Source organism: Eleutherodactylus coqui, chromosome 12 (genome assembly GCF_035609145.1).
Source record: "Eleutherodactylus coqui strain aEleCoq1 chromosome 12, aEleCoq1.hap1, whole genome shotgun sequence".
Lineage (NCBI taxonomy): Eukaryota > Metazoa > Chordata > Amphibia > Anura > Eleutherodactylidae > Eleutherodactylus > Eleutherodactylus coqui.
In genome coordinates this window covers 120,388,640-120,413,455 of record NC_089848.1, presented here as the reverse complement: position 1 = coordinate 120,413,455, position 24,816 = coordinate 120,388,640, and the positions used below count along the sequence as shown (strand labels likewise).

General features: G+C 41.7%; 1 protein-coding gene across 1 annotated transcript in view; it reads left to right on the top strand.

The window, feature by feature from the left end:
• The window catches only part of STEAP2 (STEAP2 metalloreductase), a 67,588-nt gene that overhangs the window by 22,335 nt on the left and 20,437 nt on the right, over positions 1-24,816 (top strand). Inside the window, exon 2 of the mRNA XM_066585066.1 lies at positions 23,437-23,956. Coding sequence (XP_066441163.1) covers positions 23,468-23,956 — 489 coding nt within the window. The 5' untranslated portion in view covers positions 23,437-23,467. The remainder of the gene's footprint in view (positions 1-23,436; positions 23,957-24,816) is intronic.

Sequence of the window (24,816 nt, the reverse complement as noted above, 5' to 3'; positions counted from 1 at the left end):
ATCTCCTATCTATCTCATATCTATCAATCTCATATCTATCTATCTATATATCTCATATCTATCAATCTCATATCTATCTATCTATCTATCTATCTTCCATCTATCTCATATCTATCTATCTACCTATCTCATATCTATCAATCTCATATCTATCTATCTATCCATCTCATATCTATCAATCTCATATTTATCTATCTATCTATCTATCTATCTAATATCTATCTATCGATCTATCTATCTCATATCTATCAACCTCATATCTATCTATCTATCTATCTATCTATCTATCTATCTATCTATCTATCTATCTCATATCTATCCATCTCATATCTATCTATCTATCTATCTGTCTATCACATATATATCTATCTAATATCTGTCTTATATCTATTTATCTATATATCTAATATCTATCTATCTATCTATCTATCTATCTCATATCTATCTATTTATCTATCTATCACATATATATCTATCTAATATCTGTCTCATATCTATCTATCTCATATCTATCTATCTCATATCTATCAATCTCATATCTATCTATCTAATATCTATCTCATATCTATCAATCAATCTCATATCTATCTATCTCATATCTATCAAACTCATATCTATCTATCTAATATCTATCTTCTATCTATCTATCTACATATCTATCTATCTATCTATCTTCTAACTATCTCATATCTATCTATCTACCTATCTATCTCATATCTATCAATCTCATATCTATCTATCTATCTATCTATCTCATATCTATCAATCTCATATCTATCTAATATCTATCTATCTATCTATCTATCTATCTATCTATCTATCTATCTATCTATCTATCTATCTCATATCTATCAATCTCATATCTATCTAATATCTATCTATCTATCTACTATCTATCTCATGTCTATCTATCTACTTATCTATCTCATATCTATCAATCTCATATCTATCTATCTATCTATCTATCTATCTATCTATCTATCTATCTATCTATCTCATATCTATCCATCTCATATCTATCTCCTATCTATCTATTTATCTATCTATCTATCTCATATCTATCTTCTATCTATCTCATATCTATCTATCTGTCTCCTATCTATCTATCCCTTATCTATCTATCTCTCTCATATCTATCTATCTCCTATCTATCTCATATCTATCAATCTCATATCTATCTATATATCTCATATCTATCAATCTCATATCTATCAATCTCATATCTATCTATCTATCTAATATCTATCTATCTATCTTCTATCTATCTCATATCTATCTATCTACCTATCTATCTCATATCTATCAATCTCATATCTATCTATCTATCTATCTATCTATCTATCTATCTATCTCATATCTATCAATCTCATATCTATCTATCTAATATCTATCTATCTCATATCTATCAACCTCATATCTATCTATCTATCTATCTATCTATCTATCTATCTCATATCTATCCATCTCATATCTATCTATCTATCTATCTATCTGTCACATATCTATCTATCTATCTATCTATCTAATATCTGTCTCATATCTATCAAATATCTGTCTCATATCTATTTATCTATATATCTAATATCTATCTATCTAATATCTGTCTCATATCTATCTTCTATCTATCTCATATCTATCTATGTATCTATCTCATATCTATCTATCACATATCTATCCATCTCATATCTATCGATCTACCTATCTATCTATCTTATATCTATCCATCTATCTCATATCTATCTATCTCATATCTATCTATCTATCTATCTCATATCTCTGTCTATCTCATATCTATCAATCTCATATCTATCTATCTCATATCTATCTCACCTATCTATCTATCTATCTATCTCATATCTATCTATCTATCTATCTATCTATCTATCTATCTATCTATCTATCTATCTATCTATCACATATCTTTCAAATATCTGACTCATATCTATTTATCTATATATCTAATATCTATCTATCTATCTCATATCTATCTATTTATCTATCTATTTCATATCTATCTATCTCCTATCTATCTATCTATCTATCTATCTATCTATCTATCTATCTATCATCTATCTATCTATCTATCTATCTCAAATCTATCTATCTATCTATTTATCTCATATCTATCTATCTCATATCTATCTATCTCTTATCTATCTATCTCATATCTATCTATCTCATATCTATCTATCTATCTATCTATCTATCTATCTATCTATCTATCTATCTATCTCATATCTATCTATCTCATATCTATATATCTATCTATTTCATATCTATCTATCTATCTCATATCTATCTATCCATCTGTCTCATATCTATCTATCTATCTATCTATCTATCCATCCATCTATTTCATATCTATTTATCTATCTATCTATCTCATATCTATCTATAACATATCTATCCATCTCATAGCTATCTGTTTATCTATCTATCTATCTTATATCTATCCATCTCATATCTATCTATATATATTTCTATCACATATATATATCTATCTAATATCTGTCTCATATCTATCTATCTGATAACTATCTATCTATCTATCTATCTCATATCTATCTATCTATCTATCTATCTATCTATCTATCTATCTATCACATATCTATCAAATATCTGTCTCATATCTATTTATCTATATATCTAATATCTATCTATTTATCTATCACATATCTATCTATCTAATATCTATCTCATATCTATCTTCTATCTATCTCATATCTATCTATGTATCTATCTCATATCTATCACATATCTATCCATCTCATATCTATCTATCTAATATCTATCTATCAATCTCATATCTATCTATCTATCTATCTAATATCTTTCTATCTATCTCATATCTATCCATCTCATATCTATCTATCTATCTATCTATCTATCTATCTATCTATCTATCTATCTATCTATCTATCACATATATATCTATCTAATATCTGTCTTATATCTATTTATCTATATATCTAATATCTATCTATCTATCTCATATCTATCTATTTATCTATTAGAGATGAGCGAACGTGTTCGTCCGAGCTTGATATTCGTGCGAATATTAGGGTGTTCGTTATTCGTAACGAACACCATGCGGTGTTCGGGTTACTTTCACTTCCTTCCCTGAGACGTTTGCGCGCTTTTCTGGCCAATTGAAAGACAGGGAAGGCATTACAACTTCCCCCTGCGTCGTTCAAGCCCTATACCACCCCCCTGCTGTGAGTGGCTGGCGAGATCAGGTGTCCGCCTAATATAAAAGTCGGCCCCTCCCGCGGCTCGCCTCAGATGCCGTGTGAGTTAGATGAGGGACAGTGCTGTTTGTACCAGAGCTGCTGTAGGGAAAGAATTGGTAGTTAGTGTAGGCTTCAAGACCCCCAAAGGTCCTTATTAGGGCCACTGATAGCTGTGTGTTGGCTGCTGTTAGCAGTGGCAATTTTTTTTTTTCTCAAAATCGCCTCTGCAGAGCGTTGCACCCGGCATTAGGGACAGAAGTGTTGCATAGGCAGGGAGAGTGTTAGGAGTGAGAATAGCCTTCAAGAACCTCAACGGTCCTTTCTAGGGCCATATTTAACCGTGTGCAGTACTGTGCTGGCTGCTGTTAGCAGTGTTGCATATTTTTTTTCTTCTCAAAATCGCCTCTGCAGAGCATTGCACCCTCCATTGATACTGCAGGGAAAGAATTGTGTAGGCAGGGCCACAACACAGTTATTATTCATTGAATATACGCAGTGCTGCCTTTTGGTGGAAAAAAACGGAAAACAAATCTATTTGTCCAGCCTCTGTCCGTCCTAAGGGCTGTGGACACGTGTGAGCTGCGTGTACAACGTTAAAAAATCAGACGCACCCAGCTACGCTTTACTGCTGGCTTCGCCATTTGCTTTCCTTAATTGGGAAAAAAATACCTGCTCTGCCAGAGTTATAATAACTCTGCTACCCTCACGTTCTGTGACACATTAGCAGGGACACAGCACAGTTATTAAACTTAGATTATTCATTGACTAGAGGCAGTGGGGCCTTTCGTTTTCCAAAAAGGGAAAAAATTATATTTGGCCTGCAGTCTTGCGCCAATTTATTTCCTGCCTGTGAAATCAAATCACTGGTAATACAGCATGCTGAGGGGTAGGGGTAGGCCTAGAGGACGTGGACGCGGCCGAGGACGCGGAGGGCCAAGTCAGGGTGTGGGCACAGGCCGAGCTCCTGATCCCGGTGTGTCGCAGCCGACTGCTGCGCGATTAGGAGAGAGGCACGTTTCTGGCGTCCCCACATTCATCGCCCAATTAATGGGTCCACGCGGGAGACGGTTATTAGAAAATGAGCAGTGTGAGCAGGTCCTGTCCTGGATGGCAGAAAGTGCTTCGAGCATCCTATCGTCAACACGCAGTTCTGCGCCGTCCACTGCTGCAAATCCGAATCCTCTGTCTGCTGCTCCTCCTTCCTCCCAGCCTCCTCACTCCACTACAATGACACCTGCTCAGGAGCGGGAACACTCCCAGGAACTGTTCTCGGGCCCCTGCTTAGATTGGGCAGCAGCGGTTCCTCTCCCACCAGAGGAGTTTATCGTCACTGATGCCCAACCATTCGAAAGTTCCCGGGGTCCGGGGGAAGAGGCTGGGGACTTCCGCCAACTGTCTCAACAACTTTCTGTGGGTGAGGAGGACGATGACGATGAGACACAGTTGTCTTGCAGTGAGGTAGTAGTAAGGGCAGTAAGTCCGAGGGAGCAGCGCACAGAGGATTCGGAGGAAGAGCAGCAGGACGATGAGGTGACTGACCCCACCTGGTGTGCAACGCTTACTCAGGAGGACAGGTCTTCAGAGGGGAAGTCAAGGGCATCAGCAGGGCAGGTTGCAAGAGGCAGTGCGGTGGCCAGGGGTAGAGGCAGGGCCAGACCGAATAATCCACCAAGTGTTTCCCAAAGCGCCCCCTCGCGCCATGCCACCCTGCAGAGGCCGAGGTGCTCTAAGGTCTGGCAGTTTTTCACAGAGACGCCTGACGACCGACGAACAGTGGTGTGCAACCTTTGTCGCGCAAAGCTCAGCCGGGGAGCCAACACCAACAGCCTCACCACCACCACCATGCGCAGACATATGATGGCCAAGCACCCCACAAGGTGGGACGAAGGCTGTTCAGCGCCTCCGGTTTGCACCCCTGCCTCTCCCCCTGTGCCCCAACCTGCCACTGAGATGCAACCCCCCTCTCAGGACACAGGCACTACCACCTCATGGCCTGCACCCACACCCTCATCTCCGCTGTCCTCGGCCCCATCCAGCAGTGTAGTTCAGCGCACCGTCCAGCCGTCGCTTGCGCAAGTGTTCGAGCGCAAGCGCAAGTACGCCGCCACGCACCCGCACGCTCAAACGTTAACCGTCCGCATAGCAAAATTCATCAGCCTAGAGATGCTGCCGTATAGGGTTGTGGAAACTGAGTCCTTCAAAAGTATCATGGAGGCGGCGGCCCCGCGCTACTCAGTTCCCAGTCGCCACTACTTTTCCCGATGTGCCGTCCCAGCCCTGCACGACCACGTCTCCCGCAACATTGTACGCGCCCTCACCAATGCGGTTACTGCCACGGTCCACTTAACTACGGACACGTGGACAAGCACAGGCGGGCAGGGCCACTACATCTCCCTGACGGCACATTGGGTGAATTTAGTGGAGGCTGGGACAGAGTCAGAGCCTGGGACTGCTCACGTCCTACCCACCCCCAGAATTGCGGGCCCCAGCTCGGTGCTGGTATCTGCGGAGGTGTATGCTTCCTCCACTAAAGCACCCTCCTCCTCTGTCTCGCAATCAAGATGTGTTAGCAGCAGCATGTCGCCAGCAGTCGGTGTCGCGCGGTGTGGCAGCACAGCGGTGGGCAAGCGTCAGCAGGCCGTGCTGAAACTACTCAGCTTAGGCGATAAGAAGCACACGGCCCACGAACTGCTGCAGGGTCTGACACAGCAGACCGACCGCTGGCTTGCGCCGCTGAGCCTCCAACCGGGCATGGTCGTGTGTGACAACGGCCGTAACCTGGTGGCGGCTCTGCAGCTCGGCAGCCTCCCGCACGTGCCATGCCTGGCCCACGTCTTTAATTTGGTGGTTCAGCGCTTTCTGAAAAGCTACCCACGCTTGTCAGACCTGCTCGTAAAGGCGCGCCGGCTCTGCGCACATTTCCGCAAGTCCCACACGGATGCTGCCACCCTGCGCACCCTGCAACATCACTTTAAGCTGCCAGTGCACCGACTGCTGTGCGACGTGCCCACACGGTGGAACTCTACGCTCCATATGTTGGCCAGGCTCTATGAACAGCGTAGAGCTATAGTCGAATACCAACTCCAACATGGGCGGCGCAGTGGGAGTCAGCCTCCTCAATTCCTTTCAGAAGAGTGGGCCTGGTTGGCAGACATCTGCCATGTCCTTGGTAATTTTGAGGAGTCTACCCAGGTGGTGAGCGGCGATGCTACAATCATTAGCGTCACCATTCCTCTGCTATGCATCTTGAGAAGTTCCCTGCAAACCATAAAGGCAGCTGCTTTGCGCTCGGAAACGGGGGCGGTGGAAGACAGTATGCCGCTGGATAGTCAGGGCACCCTCCTGTCTATATCTCAGCGCGTTCAGGAGGAGGAAGAGGAGCATGAGGAGGATGAGGAGGAGGGGGAAGAGACAGCTTGGCCCGCTGCTGACGGTACACCGGCTGATTGCCTGTCATCCTTTCAGCGTGTATGGCCTGAGGAGGAGGAGGAGGATCCTGAAAGTGATCTTCCTAGTGAAGACAGCCATGTGTTGCGTACAGGTACCCTGGCACACATGGCTGACTTCATGTTAGGATGCCTTTCTCGTGACCCTCGCGTTGCACGCATTCTGGCCACAGCGGATTACTGGGTGTACACACTGCTCGACCCACGCTATAAGGAGAACCTGCCCACTCTCATTCCCGAAGAGGAAAGGGGTTCGAGAGTGTTGCTATACCACAGGACCCTTGCGGACAAGCTGATGGTAAAATTCCCATCCGACAGCGCTAGTGGCAGAAGGCGCAGTACCGAGGGCAAGGTAGCAGGGGAGGTGCGGAGATCGAGCAGCATGTACATCCCAGGCAGTGCAACAGTCTTTAAGGGCCTGGCCAGCTTTATGGCTCCCCAGCAAGACTGTGTCACCGCTCCCCAGTCACGGCTGAGTCGGCGGGAGCACTGTAAAAGGATGGTGAGGGAGTACGTAGCCGATCGCACGACCGTCCTCCGTGACACCTCTGCCCCCTACAACTACTGGGTGTCGAAGCTGGACACGTGGCCTGAACTCGCGCTGTATGCCCTGGAGGTGCTTGCTTGTCCTGCGGCTAGCGTCTTGTCGGAGAGGGTGTTTAGTGCGGCTGGGGGAATCATCACAGATAAGCGTAGCCGCTTGTCAACCGACAGTGCCGACAGGCTAACACTCATCAAGATGAACAAAGGCTGGATTTCCCCAGACTTCTTTTCTCCACCAGCGGACAGCAAGGATACGTAAGCAATACGTAGGCTGCACCCGCGGATGGAATCATCGTTCTCTCTCACCATCCAAAACGGGGACATTTCTGCTTCATCAATCTGTGTATAATATTCCTCCTCCTCCTCCTCCTGCTCCTCCTCCTGAAACCTCACGTAATCACGCTGAACGGGCAATTTTTCTTAGGGCCACAAGGCTCACTCAAATAATTTTTCTGAACAATTTTTATAAGTTTCAATGCGCTTAAAAGCGTTGGAACTTTAACTTGAACCAATTTTTCGTTACACTGGGCTGCCTCCAGGCCTAGTTACCACTTAAGCCACATTAACCAAAGCAATTCACCTGCCTTCTTGGTTGGGCATGGCCAATTTTTACTGAGGTACATTAGTACTGTTGGTACACCAATTTTTTGGGGCCCTCACCTACAGTGTAATCATAGCAATTTGTATGTTCTTCGCCTGCACTCATGGTACAGAAAGGTGTGTGGGGTTGGCCTACACTTTAGCTACATAAATGTAACTTGTGCCTTGGCTATACTAAGGCTACTGAAATGGAACTGCTGCTTCGGAATTGTTACTGGGGCCTGTCTTGAGTGCTACTATTGCTGACATGGAACGAAGACTGCGCTCCCGCTATACTGCTGCTTCGGAATTGTTACTGGGGCCTGTCTTGAGTGCTACTATTGCTGACATGGAACGAAGACTGCGCTCCCGCTATACTGCTGCTTCGGAATTGTTACTGGGGCCTGTCTTGAGTGCTACTATTGCTGACATGGAACGAAGACTGCGCTCCCGCTATACTGCTGCTTCGGAATTGTTACTGGGGCCTGTCTTGAGTGCTACTATTGCTGACATGGAACGAAGACTGCGCTCCCGCTATACTGCTGCTTCGGAATTGTTACTGGGGCCTGTCTTGAGTGCTACTATTGCTGACATGGAACGAAGACTGCGCTCCCGCTATACTGCTGCTTCGGAATTGTTACTGGGGCCTGTCTTGAGTGCTACTATTGCTGACATGGAACGAAGACTGCGCTCCCGCTATACTGCTGCTTCGGAATTGTTACTGGGGCCTGTCTTGAGTGCTACTATTGCTGACATGGAACGAAGACTGCGCTCCTCCTATAATGCTGCTACTGATATGTTAGTGGGGCCTGTCCTAATGCTACGGCTGAAATGTTACGAATTCTGGGCTCTGCCTATACCGCTGCTAATGGTATGTCTCTGGGGTGTGAAAACAGAGGCTTCCCAAAGACATGATGGCGGCGAGGCCATTTCCCACCAACGCGGTTACTGTTAAGGTGCATATAACCACGGACACGTGGAGAGGACACGTAGTGCCTCAAAAACATCCCCCTCCTCCTCCAACAGGGAAAACATTCTTGGCAAATGCCTTTGCATTGGTTCGTCTGGTGGCAGTCCAAGAATTTCACCTTTACCGACACAACAAGAGAGCCCCCCCACCATCCCCCCGCCACGGCCCACTTAATCCTGGCCGCATTCCGAAAACCAACAAAATACAACCGCGCTACTAGGTCCGCAGTCACCACCACATTACCACCAACGCGGTTACTGTTAAGGTACATATTACCAGTCTGACTGGGGCATGCAGACACCTTGACAGAATGAATAGTGTGTGGCACATAGGTTCCCCATTGCTATGCCCACGTGTGCAGCTCCTGATGGCGGTGGCACAGGATTATATTTCCCATTGCTTCTGTACAGCATTGTGGGCTATCGCCCCGCCCCTATTAAAGAGGGTCGCTGCCTAGCCGTGCCAACCCTCTGCAGTGTGTGCCTGCGGTTCCTCCTCATGGCAGACGCACTTCTAAATAGACATGAATGTGGCGTGGCATGAGGGCAGCTGAAGGCTGCGCAGGGACACTTTGGTGTGCGCTGTGGGGGGGAGGGGGGGCGGTTGGGCAGCATGTAACCCAGGAGAAGTGGCAGCGGAGTGTCATCCAGGCAGTGATTGTGCTTTGTTGTAGCTAGTTTGGTGCTTAGCAAAGGTATGCCATGCTAATGAGGGCTTTTCAGAAGTAAAAGTTGTTGGGAGGGGGGGGGGGCCCACTCTTGCCGCTATTGTGGCTTAACCCCTTGAGTGGCACGCCCGGAAAAGTTCCGTGACGAGCTCCACTGCTCATAGCAACATAGCCCGGAAGATTTCCGGGCTATGTATCACTATGGGAGCTGCAGAGCACAATGCCACAAGCTGTGACAGTGTGCTCTGCCTGCACAGTCCCACAGAGAACAAAGCAAGGGCTTTGAAAAACCAGCAGAAGATATTGCCGACATGTCGGCAATGTCCTGCTTTGTTTACAGGTTGCCATAGAGACCATCGGCTTGTCAGAAGCAAGCCGATGGTCTCTGTGGCAGGGAGAGCTGGTTGTGAGCTGTCAGAGGACAGCTAGGTACTAGCTCTTACAGCAGAGATCAGAGAAAACCTCCGATCTCTGCTGTGTTAACCCTTTACATGCTGCAGTCTATGTGACTGCAGCATGTAAAGGGCTGTCACTGCAGCATGTAAAGGGCTGTCACCATCGGACCCCTGGAATGTGATCAGGGGTCCTGATGGGTCCCTGTGGAAGTCCCCTAAAGGGACAAAAAAAAATAAAAAATTTTTAAAAAATTAAAAAAAAAAAAAGTAAAAAAATTATTAAAAAAATAAAAAAAACACTTGTCTCCCTTTACTTTGTAAAAAATCAAAAATACAATCACACATGTGGTATCCATGTGCGTCGTAATGACCCAGAGAAGGAAGTTAATACATTATTTAACCCCTTAATGACATGGCCCCTTTTTTCTTTTTACCCCATTTCTTTTTTTCCTCCCCCCTGTTTAAAAAATCACAACTTGTCCCGCAAAAAACAAGCCCTTATATGGCCATGCCAATGGAAAAATGAAAAAGTTATGGCTCTTGAGACGCAACTGCAAAACTAGTTGAAATTCAATGATTAGACCATTTTAAAAAACCTGCCCTGGTGGGCACGACAGGGTGGTAGGAAACCTGCCACTCAAGGGGTTAATAGTGGGACCTGTGAACTTGAGATGCAGCCCAACATGTAGCCCCTCGCCTGCCCTATCCGTTGCTGTGTTGTTCCCATCACTTTCTTGAATTGCCCAGATTTTCACACATGAAAACCTTAGCGAGCATCGGCGAAATACAAAAATGTTCTGGTCGCCCATTGACTTAAATGGGGTTCGTTGTTCGAAACGAACCCTCGAACATCGCGGGAAGTTCGTTCCGAATAACGAACACCCGAAGATTTTGGTGTTTGCTCATCTCTATTATCTATCTATCACATATATATCTATCTAATATCTGTCTCATATCTATCTATCTATCCATCTATCTCATATCTATCTATTTATCACATATCTATCCATCTCACAGCTATCTGTTTATTTATCTATCTATCTATCTTATATCTATCCATCTATCTCATATCCATCTATCTATCTATCTCATATCTATCCATCTCATATCTATCTATCTATATATATTTCTATCATATATATATATATATCTATCTATGTAATATCTGTCTCATATCTATCTATCTGATAACTATCTATCTATCTCATATCTATCTATCTATCAGATATCTATCAAATATCTGTCTCATATCTATTTATCTATATATCTAATATCTATCTATTTATCTATCACATATCTATCTATCTAATATCTGTCTCATATCTATCTATCTCATATCTATCTCATATCTATCTATGTATCTATCTCCTATCTATCTATCACATATCTATCCATCTCATATCTATCTATCTAATATCTATCCATCTATCTCATATCTATCTATCTATCTATCTCAAATCTATCCATCTCATATCTATCCATCTCATATCTATCTATCTATCTTATATCTATCCATCTATCTCAAATCTATCTATCTATCTATCTATCTATCTCATATCTATTGCATATCTATCGATCTAATATCTGTCTGATATCTATCTATCTGATAACTATCTATTGCATATCTATCTATCTATTTCATATCTCTCTCTGATCTGTCTCTTATGGATCTATCTATCTCATATCTATCTACCTAATATCTGTCTTATACCTATCTATCTATCTGATAACTATCTATCTTCTATTTATCTATCTCATATCTGTCTTTTATCTGTCTCTTATGGATCTATCTATCTCTCATAACTATCTAATATCTATCTGTTTCATATCTATCTTTATCTATCTATCTCATATCTATCTTATATCTATCTCATATCTCTATCTATCTATCTCTCTATCTCATATCTATCAATCTCATATCTATCTCATCTATCTATCTATCTCATATCTATCTATCTATCACATATCTATCTATCTATCTAATATCTGTCTCATATCTATCTATCTGATGACTATCTATCTATCTCATATCTGTCTATCTATCACATATCTATCTATCTATCAAATATCTGTCTCATATCTAGTTATCTATATATCTAATAACTATCTATCTATGAATCTCATATTTATCTATCTTCTATCTATGTAATAACTATCTATCAATCATCTATCTATATCTATCCATCTATCTCATATCTATCTATCTTCTATCCATCTATTTGATATCTGTCTATGGTACGAAAGCTCTCTATTATTACATCATGTATTTTTGTTAGCCATTAAAAGGTATCATATCTACAAGATTACGTCGTTTCTCTTGCTGAGAACAATCACATATCTGTCTATCTATCTGTCTATCTATCTAATATCTATTTATCTCTATCTATCTATCCATCTATCTCATATCTATCTTTCTATCTATCTATATCTAACCATCTATCTCATATCTATCTATCTTATATCTATCTCATATCCATCTAGCTATCTCATATCTATCTATATATCTATCTCATATCTTATATCTATCTATATCTATCTATAACGTATCTATCTATATATCTCATATCTACATATCTAACTATCTCATTTCTATCCATCTATCTCATATCTATCTATCTCATATCTGTCTCTTATAGATCTATCTATTTATATATCTGTTTCATATCAATCTTTATCTATCTATCTTTCTAATATCTGTCTCATATCTATCTATCTATCTATCTATCTCATATCTATCAATTTATCTATGTCATAGCTATCTATCTTCTATCTATCTATCTATCTATCTATCTCAGATCTATCTATATCTATCTATATATCTATCTCATATCTATATCTATCGATCTTATATCTGTCTCATATCTATCTAATATCTGTCTCTATCTATCTCATATCTATCTATCTATCTCATATCTATCTATTTATCTATCTCATATCTATCTATTTATCTATCTCATATCTATCTATCTCATATCTATCTATCTATCTATCTTATATCTATCTATCTATCTATCTATCTATCTATCTCAGATCTATCTATATCTATCTATATTATATCTATCTCATATCTATATCTATCTATCTATCTATCTATCTCATATCTATCAATCTCATATCTGTTTTTCTCATATTTATGTCATATCTATCAATCTATCTATCTATCTCATATCTATCTCTCTTATATCTATCTATCTATATATCTAATATCTGTCTCATAACTATCCTTTTTCTGTCTATTGCATATCTATCTATTTATCTATTACATATCTATCTATATATCTATCTATCGAATATCTGTCTCATATCTATCTATCTATCTAATATCTATCTATCTCTCTATCACAAATGTACCGAATATTTGTCTCATATCTATTTATATATCTAATAACTATCTATTTTCTATCTCATATTTATCTATCTTCTATCTATGTAATAACTATCTATCATATATATCTGTCTATCGCATATCTATCTATATCGCATAACTATCTAATATCTATCTGTTTCATATCTATCTATCTATCTAATATGTATCATAACTATCCTTTTTCTGTCTATCGCCTATCTATCTATTTATCTCTCACATATTTATCTAATATCTGTCTCATATCTGTCTATCTGATAACTATCTATCTCATATCTATCTATCCATCTATCTCATATCTATCTATCTCCTATCTATCTATCTATCTATCTATCTATCTATCTATCTATCTATCTATCTATCTATCTATCTATCTATCTATCTATCCATCTATCTCATATCTATCTAGCTATCTCATATCTTTCTTATATCTATCTATCACGTATCTCTATTAATCTATCTATCTATCTATCTCATATCTACATATCTAACTATCTCATTTCTATCCATCTATCTCATATCTATCTGTCTATCCAATATCTGTCTTATATTGCTGGGGGATAAGATGGCTAGAAGGCTGGAGGAGTGTTTAAACTAGGGACTGGGGGGGAGGGTAAAATGAGAAATAGTGGGGTAGCCAGTGTAACTAGCGATCCGGGTCCAAGCAAAGGGAATGGGGGTCGAGCAGGGGGTGGGGTTAGTACAGTTAGAACTGATAGATCAGCCATAAGTACGAATAGCAACAAAACAAATTTAAAAAACAAAAAAAATGATATAAATTGTATGACCACGAATGCAAGGAGTCTGATTGGTAAAGTGGGTGAGCTTGAAGCGAGAATGACTGATGAAAGCTATGATATAGTCGGAATTACTGAAACATGGCTTGATGATAAGTGTGATTGGGCGGCGAATTTGCAGGGGTACAATCTTTTCAGAAGAGACCGAAGGAACCAGAAAGGGGGAGGGGTATGTCTGTACGTCAAATCGAACTTGAAGCCGAGGCTACGGGAGGATATAGGGGTAGTAGACGAACAGGTGGAATCTCTGTGGGTAGAAATACAGAGAGGAAAAAATAACAAAATCCTGATAGGGGTCTTCTATAGACCACCAAAAGCAACAGAAGAAATTGAGAACTTACTACTAAGGCAGATAGAAGAGGTGTCAAAGCGAAAAGAAGTAATTATCATGGGGGACTTTAATTATCCAGATATAACATGGGAGAAGGAAACCTGCAAATCTCACAGGGGTGATAAGTTCTTGAGAGTAATTAAAGACAATTACCTGAACCAACTTGTGCAGGAACCAACAAGAGGGAGGGCCATTCTCGACCTAGTACTAACCAACAAACCGGAACGTATAAGGGGGGTGCAGGTTGAGGGGCACTTGGGGAACAGCGACCACAATATAATCAACTTTCAGCTGTCATTCAATAGGAAGCCTTATCAGGGAGCGACAAAGAAACTAAACTTTAGTAAAGCAAAATTTGATGAGCTTAGAACTACTATCGGTAACATTAATTGGGACAACATCCTCAAAAATATCAGTACAGAGGAAAAATGGGAAAAGTTCAAAAGGATCCTAATCGCCTCATGTGAGCAGTCCATTCCCTTTAAAAATAAAAGAAACTCAGCTAAAAGGAAACCAATGTGGCTCGACAAGACGGTAAGAGGGGCAATAAACGAAAAGAAGAAAGCGTTCAAACTACTAAAGCAACAAGGCAGCGAAGAAGCGCTAAAATCATACAGGGAAAAAAGCAAAATATGCAAAGATACGATCAAAACTGCCAAGGAGGAAGCAGAAAGACTGATCGCCAAAGAGCAAAAACAACCCGAAGCTATTTTTCGACTACATTAACAGCAAAAGGATTTGCAGGGAGAGCGCTGGCCCTTTAAAAAACAATGCAGGGGAAATCATTGATGATGACGAAGGGAAAGCAAATCTACTAAACAGTTTCTTCTCAAGTGTATTCACAAAAGAAAAGGAAATGCCACACGAGATGCAGGGGAATAAAACGAACCTCTCACAAAACATCTCATACCTAACGCACGAGGAGGTGCGGAAGCGACTAAAGAAGACTAAAATTGATAAATCGCCGGGCCCAGATGGATTACACCCAAGGATACTAAGGGAACTAAGTGACGAGATAGCTAGGCCGCTATACCTAATATTTCTAGACACTATCAAGACCGGAGTAGTACCATTGGATTGGCGCATTGCCAACGTGGTTCCAATTTACAAAAAAGGGAGCAAAAGTGAGCCTGGAAACTACAGGCCAGTAAGTCTCACTTCAGTAACGGGAAAAATTTTCGAGGGGATTCTGAGAGACGCCATCGATGAGTACCTCAAGGAGAACAAGGGAATAACTCCTCACCAGCATGGATTCATGAGGGGTCGCTCATGTCAGACAAATCTGATCAGTTTCTACGATGAAGTAAGCTCTAAGCTGGACCAGGGAGAATCTATTGATCTTGTATATCTGGACTTCTCTAAAGCCTTTGACACCGTGCCACATAATAGGCTAATATACAAAATGAGGCAGCTTGGACTGGACGAAAACGTGTGTAAATGGGTAAAAAATTGGCTCAACGATAGAAAGCAGAGGGTGGTAATAAATGGTTCGTACTCTGATTGGACCACCGTCACTAGCGGGGTGCCACAGGGTTCAGTATTAGGCCCCACTCTGTTCAACATATTTATCAATGACCTGATAGAGGGGCTGCACAGTAAAATATCAATATTTGCAGATGACACAAAATTATACAATATAATTAATGCAACGGAGGACAATGTGCGGCTACAAACGGACCTGGACAAGCTGGGGGCTTGGGGGGGAAAATGGCAAATGAAGTTCAATGTTGAAAAATGTAAGACTATGCACATGGGCAGGAGAAATGGATGTCACCAATATTCACTTAATGGGGTACCACTAGGGAAAAGTGATATGGAAAAGGATCTGGGGGTATTAGTGGATAATAGACTAAACTGGAGTAACCAATGCAAGTCAGCCGCTGCAAAGGCAAATAAAGTCTTGGGGTGCATCAAAAGAGGTATAGGGGCGAAGGACATTATGCAGGTTGTAGGTGCATCTTTAACGTACTGTATGACAGAGAGAATGAAGTTAGTTTTATCATTTTTAATTCAGAAGATAGGGTCCTAATAGAGGTTGATTCTATGACCCCAACGATGTGTTACATACTAAATATGACTCTACTGATCTTTTAAATATTCTCCTACCTCTCTAAGGTGGTATGTTAAAATGCCGATCATGTGATCTACATTGTTGAATGGTAAACCTTCCATGAATATGGCCGCTATCACTGAGAGACACTAATAGTAATGGTACGTCGGAACGCTGGTCATGTGACCAGCGTGATGACGTCGGCTTGCTACGACACGCCCCTAATATGGCCGTTGGCTCCAGGCCCTTCCAGCAGAGGCAGAACGTCATTTGCGCCGACTACATGACCGGCGGGATGACGATCGATGTAAACACGCCTCTAAATACGATCACAACCTCCGGGAGACATTAATAGCGAGGGACGTCGGAACGCCGGTCATGTGACCGGCGCGATGACGTGGGCTCGCTATAACACGCCCCCAATATGGCCGCTAACACCAGGCCCCATTGACAGTGATGGAACACCAGCGCGCCGGTCATGTGACCGGCGTGATGACGCTGGTAATTGAGACACACCCCCAATATGGCTGCGGCCATTGAGAGACACCAACAGCATGCAATGTAAGTGACTCATATACTATATATTTGTAACGATTATACTGTTTTGTTATGGCTTGAGAAAGGTGCCTGTGCGCACTGAAACGCGTTGCCCGTTGTTTTAAGTGAAGTTTGAGAATAAAAGGTGTTACTATTACGTGTGGAAACATCTACTTGGAGACAGAGGGAGATATCACTTCAAGGAGGGGGCTCATGGTCATCATACCCCCCTCCTCCCCAGTAAGTGTAACTCCTATGTATTTTTTCTTGACAGATTACTATTTTGTGAGCGCAGAAAATATTTTGTTTGCTGATAGCTTTGTTTGCATTTTATTCCTTTGGGATCACTCTCTTATGAGAGACCCCAATTATTTCTGCAGCTCTCCCCCTTGCTTTGGAGGATTTGAATAGTGTCGTTTTCCACTGAATGACAACCTGAGGCGCTATCTGGTGACATCTTCTTGTGAATCCTGGTATATAGGCAGGTAGGAACTATTAGGGGTTGATCAAGAGAACAGTCTGATTGCCATTAGGGAGTCGGGAAGGAATTGTTTCCCCAAAAGGGCTAATTGGCTTCTGGTTTTTTTTTGCCTTCCTCTGGATCAACACAGGAGGATAGACAGGCTGGACTAGATGGACATTGTCTTCATTCAGCCTTACATACTATGTTACTATGTATGTTACTATATCTATCTATCTGATGACTATCTATCTATCTCATATCTGTCTCTTATGGATCTATCTATTTATCGCTCATAACTATCTAATATCTATCTGTTTCATATCTATCTTTATCTATCTATCTCATATCCATCAATCTCATATCTCTCTCTCTCATATCTATTTATCTATCTATCTAATATCTGTCTCATAACTATCCTTTTTCTGTCTATTGCATATCTATCTATTTATCTATCATATATCTATCTAATATCTGTCTCATATCTATCTATCTATTTATCTATCTCATAGCTATCTATCTTATATCTATCTATCTCAGATCTATCTATATCTATTTATATCTATCTCATATCTATATCTATCTATCTAATATCTGTCTCATATCTATCTAATCTATCTAATATCTGTCTCTATCTATCTATCTATCTAATATCTATCTATCTATATCTATCAATCTATCTCATATCTATCTATCTATCTCATATCTATCTATCTATCTCATATCTATCTATTTATCTATCTCATAGCTATCTATCTTATATCTATCTATCTCAGATCTATCTATATCTATCTATATTATATCTATTTCATATCTATATCTATCTATTTATCTATCTATCTCATATCTATCAATCTCATATCTGTCTATCTCATATCTATGTCATATCTATCAATCTATCTATCTCATATCTATCTCTCTTATATCTATCTATCTATCTATCTAATATCTGTCTCATAACTATCCTTTTTCTGTCTATTGCATATCTATCTATTTATCTATCACATATGTATCTATCTAATATCTGTCTTATATCTATCTATCTATCACAAATCTATTGAATATTTGTCTCATATCTATTTATGTATATATATAATAACTATCTATCTTCTATCTCATATTTATCTATCTTCTATCTATGTAATAACTATCTATCTAACATATATATCTGTCTATCGCATATCTATCTATCTATATTGCATAACTATCTAATATCTATCTGTCTCATATCTATCTATCTAATATCTGTCTCATAACTATCCTTTTTCTGTCTATCGCCTATCTATCTATTTATCTCTCACATATCTATCTATCTAATATCTGTCTCATATCTGTCTATCTGATAACTATCTATCTGTCTATCTAATATCTGTCTCATATCTATTTATCTATCTATCTAATATCTATCTATCTCAGATCTATCTATATCTATCTATATTATATCTATCTATCTAATATCTGCCTCATATCTATCTATCTAGCTATCTATCTATCTTATATCTATCTATCTCAGATCTATCTATATCTATCTATATTATATCTATCTCATATCTATATCTATCTATTTATCTATCTATTTATCTCATATCTATCTATCTTCTATCTATGTATCTAATATCTGTCTCATAACTATCCTTTTTCTGTCTATTGCATATCTATCTATTTATCTATCACATATATATCTATCTATCTAATATCTGTCTTATATCTATCTATCTATCTAATATCTATCTCTCTATTACAAATCTATCGAATATCTGTCTCATATCTATCTATATATCTAATAACTATCTATCTTCTATCTCATATTTATCTATCCTCTATCTATGTAATAACTATCTATCTATCTCTCATATATATCTGTCTATCGCATATCTATCTATCTGTCTATCTATATCGCATAACTATCTAATATCTATCTGTTTTATATCTATCTATCTAATATCTGTCTCATAACTATCCTTTTTCTGTCTATCGCCTATCTATCTATTTATCTATCACATATCTATCTATCTAATATCTGTCTCATATCTGTCTATCTGATAACTATCTATCTATCACATATCTATCTATCAAATATCCGTCTCATATCTATTTATCAATATATTTAATAACTATCTGTCTTCTGTCTAACTATCTATCTCATAATTGTCTATCTATCTCATTTCTGTCTATCTATTTCATATCTATCTCATATCTATCTATTTCATATCTATCTATCTATCTCATATCTATCTATTTCATATCTATCTTATATCTATCTATGTCTATCTATCTCATATCTATCTATATATCTATCCATCTATTTCATATCTATCTATGTCGCATTGTGGAGGCCAGATTTTTAAATTGGCTGACAGCATTCATCTCACCGGAGTCTCTGCATCTCCAGAGGTGGCTTCTCACTATTGCCGCGGAAACGCAAAAATACGTGTGACCGAACCCTTAGAAATGGATGGGTTCTATTCACTGCATATTGTGAGCACAAAAATCCAGCCTTACATTGTGGTGCTGATAGGGAAGATGACGGGTATTCTCTCTTCAGAGTCCCATGCTCACATTCTTCTATACACGAATTTGGGAGAGTGAGTATAAAAAATACATCCACCCCCTCCCCGTCGCCTCCCCTAACAGCACCCTTTAACCCCTTGGTGACATGGCCTACTTTGAACCTAAGGACGTGATGAATTTAGTATTTTTTTCTCCACTTTCTTCGATCTCTATACGTGTGTGCGGGCTGCTTTTTGTGCGGCGAATGGTAGTTGTTATTGGGACCGTTTTGGGGTACCTACAATGTATAACTTATTACTAGATGAATTCTGCAATTGTTTTACGGCCCTCACTGTCAGTATAAGGGACATGATCATTTATTTCTGCAGGTTGGTACAATTACAACAATACCAAAATTATATCTTTTTTAGTTTTTTTTCACTTTTTTAGTAATATTAAATATTCTTGTACAAAAAAGATGAACGTATTATAGAGGTGATAACTTTACTGGCTAACTAGGAATATTACACGGGCTTTCAATGCTCTTTAGTGCCCCGCGCATCGCCTCGATCATAGTTTAGTCTTATTTATACAAGAGTGTTTAGCATTACTGAGATTTTTCTGGCTTTTACCATTTTACTATGAAAACCCCTTTGTGGAAATTATTTATTTTCTTTTGCATCGCTGCATTCAAAGACCCAAATCTTATTTATTTTTCCATCGACAGAGCTCTGTGGGATGTGGGGACTTGTGTTCTTGGAAGAATTGTCGCAGCGGGATCCGACCCGGCAGACTGCAGGAGGCCTATCTGAGATGACACCAGGATGGGGGGGGGGGGCGCTGAGCTCAGGCATATATAGCTTACTATGATATGAATCAATGTGTTCATATAAAAAGCGTTTAACTTCTGCCGGGACTCAGAAATCCTGTAGTTCTGTTTCCAATGCTCACCTATGGAAAAATCTTGTGAGTCCTGCTTTCCCCACCGCTCATACAGAAAGCCTGTAAGTCTCTATAAATGGGCAGGAAAAGCAGGACTACCTATGAGTAGGTAGGGGAAACAGAAAAAAAAAACTATTTTCTCTATGAGTGGGAGGAGGAAGCAGGACTCAAAAGCTTTCTCTATAAGTGGGCGGGGAAGGTGGACTCACATGCTTTGTCTATAAGTGGACGGGGGAGGTGGACTCAAAAGCTTTCTCTATAAGTGGGCGGGGAAGGTGGACTCACAGGCTTTGTCTATAAGTGGACGGGGGAGGTGGACTCAAAAGCTTTCTCTATAAATGGGCGGGGGAGGTGGACTCACAGGCTTTGTCTATAGGTGGGCGGGGGAGATGGACTCACAGGCTTTGTCTATAAGTGGGCGGGGGAGGTGGACTTACAGGCTTTGTCTATAAGTGGGCGGGGGAGGTGGACTCACAGGCTTTGTCTATAAGTGGGCGGGGGAGGTGAACTCACAGGCTTTGTCTATGAGTGGGCGGGGAAGCATGGCTCACAGGCTTTCTCTATTAAGTGGGAGGAGGGACTAGGACTCTCAGGCTTTTTCTATGAGTGTGCGGGGGAGTTGCAGTCACATGCTTTGTCTATGAGTAGGTGGGGAAACAGAAACAGGGGAGGTGGACTCACAGGCGTTCTCTATTAAGTGGGAGCAGGAAGTAGGACTCTCAGGCTTTTTCTATGAGTAGGTAGGGGAAACAGAAAAAAATGTCCTCAATGACTGGGTGGAGGAAGCAGGACTCAAGATCTTTCTCTATGAGTGGGTGCGGGAGGTGGACTCACAAGCTTTCTCTATGAGTGGGTGCGGGAGGTGGACTCACAAGCTTTCTCTATGAGTGGGCAAGGGAGGTGGACTCATAGGCTTTCTCTATGAGTGGGCAGGGGGAGGTGGACTCAGGCTTTCTCTGTGAGTGGGCAGGAAAGGTGGACTCACAGGCTTTCTTTATGAGTAGGCGGGGGGACGTGGACTGAGGCTTTCTCTATGAGTTGGCGAGGGGAGGTAGACTTACAGGCTTTCTCTGTGAATAGGCGGGGGAGGTGGACTCAGGCCTTCTCTATGAGTTGGCAGAGGGAGGTAGACTTACAGGCTTTCTCTATGAATGGGCGGGGGAAGTGGACTCATAGTCTTTTTTTATGAGTGGGCGGGGGGAGATGGATTCACAAGCTTTCTCTATGGGTGGGCAGGGGAGGTGGACTCACAGGCTTTTTCTATGAATGGGCGGCGAGGTGGACTCAGGCTTTACTAGGAGTGGGCGGGGGAGGTGGGCTTACAACAGGCTTTCTCTGTATGTGGGCAGGGGAGGTGGACTCACAGGCTTTCTCTATGAGTAGGCGGGGAAGGTGGGCTTACAACAGGTTTTCTCTATATGTGGGCAGGGGAGGTGGACTCACAGGCTTTCTCTATGAGTGGGCAGGGGAGGTGGACACATAGACTTTGTTTCTGAGTAGGCAGGGGAGGTGGACACACAGGCTTTCTTTATGAGTGGGAGGAGAAAGCAGGACTCACAGGCTTACTCTATGAATGGGCAGGGGAGGTGGACTCACAGGCTTTCCCTATGAGTGGGCAGGGGAGGTGGACTCACAGGCTTACTTTATGAGTAGGCGGGGGGGACGGACTTGCAGGCTTTCTCTACAAGTGAGCGAGGGGAGATGGACTCACAGGCTTTCTCTATGAGTGGGCAGGGGGAGGTGGACACACAGGCTTTTTTATGAGTTGGCAGGGAAGGTGAGCTCAGGCTTTCTCTATGAGTGGGGGTTGGACTCAGGCTTTCTCTAGGAGTGGGTGGGAAAGGTGGGCTCACAGGCTTTCTCTATGAGTTGGCGAGGGAGGTAGACTTACAGGCTTTCTCTATGAATAGGCATGGGAGCTGGACTCAGGAGTTCTCTATGAGTGGGCAGAGGGAGGTAGACTTACAGGCTTTCTCTATGAATGGGCGTGGGAAGTGGACTCACCGTCTTTCTTTATGAGTGGGCGGGGGAAGGTTGACACAGGCTTTCTCTATAAGTGGGCAGGGGAGGTGGACTCACAGGCTTTGTCTCTGAGTAGGCAGGGGAAGTGGACACACAGACTTTCTCTATGAGTGGGTGGAGGAAGCAGGATTCACAGACTCTATGAGTGGGCAGGGGAGGTGGGCACACAGGCATACTTTATGAGTGGGCAGGGGGGACGTGGACTCAGGCTTTCTCTATGAATGGGGGGGAGGTGGACTTAGGCTTTCTCTATGAATGGGCGGGGGAAGAAGGACTCACAGGCTTTCTCTGTGAGTTGGCAAGGGGAGGTGGACTCACAGGCTTTCTCTCTGAGTTGGCGGGGGGAGGTGGACTCAGGCTTTTTCTATTAGTGGGCTAATATTCTCTATTAGGGAATTGCAATATGAAACAGTTCCCTACTATAATGTCATTTTCTTAATTGCTCTATTTATGTGCATTTGATAATAGCCGTATGGACAACAGGGACGATCTTGTCTGCAATAGCGTTGTGTCTATATAGCTAGCCAGTATTGGTTCTCCCATGTGAAATAGACTTTTGTGTTGGTTGTCTATCGTCAGATTTTATATTTGAGAGATGTTTTTGCTTTTTCAGTTTTGAACCCATTGGAGGCACCTTCTGAGCAATGGAATCCATCACCATGATTGGAAGTCCCAAGAACGCACACGAAACTTTCTTGCCCAATGGAACAAATGGCATAAAAGAAGACAAAACCACCGTAGGGATACTCGGAAGCGGGGACTTCGCTAAATCATTGACCATACGGCTGATAAGATGTGGCTATCACGTGGTTATCGGCAGCCGAGAACCCAAATGCGCTGCCGACTTCTTCCCACACGTGGTGGACGTGACTCACCATGAAGATGCCATCCTGAAAGCAAGCATTATATTTGTAGCAATACACAGAGAACATTATTCTTCCTTGTGGGACCTGAAGCATCTGCTAGCTGGGAAGATCCTGGTGGACGTCAGCAATAACATGAGAGTAGATCAATATCCAGAATCCAACGCTGAGTATTTGTCTTCGCTGTTCCCAGACTGTTATGTGGTGAAAGGATTCAATGTGGTCTCAGCGTGGGCACTGCAGCTAGGCCCGAAAGATGCCAGCAGCCAAGTAAGTGCTACACCTCCTTACTGCAGTGTCAGGCATATTTATGACCTTGTTGATGCTTTCATAGCTGTGGTGACGTCTTTACCTGTGTCATCGAAGAGTGACCGATGTCTGCCCATCTGTGCCAATAGGTTACCATGGCAGCTGGAGGTCTGACAAAGGCCCCAGGTTTGCCGTGAGTTGCCTATTAGGACAGGCCATGTAATCCTGACAGGTAATAATGTACAGGGTGATTACAAATGATCTTCCTAATTTGAAACCCTCATAACCTGCTTTTAATGACACTCAGATACAGAAATTTGATATCAGTGGAAACAGAAACTCAAAAAGTTTTGTTGCACAACTTCAAAAATGTTTTCCCCATCAGAGGTGTCAGTGTGGCCCCTATGTTACCGGACACACCTGGAGTCAAGTTCGTGCCATATTCGTTCTAGCGTATCACACTGATACAATGACTTCTTATGGTGGGTGGTAAGGGGGGCACATAGACTTTGACACCCATCACAAGGCGTAAGGTCTGAAGAACGTAGAGGCCAAGGAAGAAGTTCACTATCATCACCACCGCATCTCTTTGGTAGTCGCCTATTGAGCTGAGTTCTGACTTGATTGTGACAATGGGGGGGTTGTGGCCCATCATGGCGATAGATGAAACCTGGGATTTCCTGTTCCGGCCATGACAGAAGCCATATCTGTAGCGTCCAGGTATGAAATCCCCGGAATGGATTCCTCATAGAAATAGAAGGGGCCGCACACTTACCTGCAGGTTATAGCGTAGAACACATTCACCGGGGGGAAGTCTCCCATACGCTCCACGTAGACCGGTGGGTTCCCCTCCCCCACATTCTGACATTACATTTGTTGCC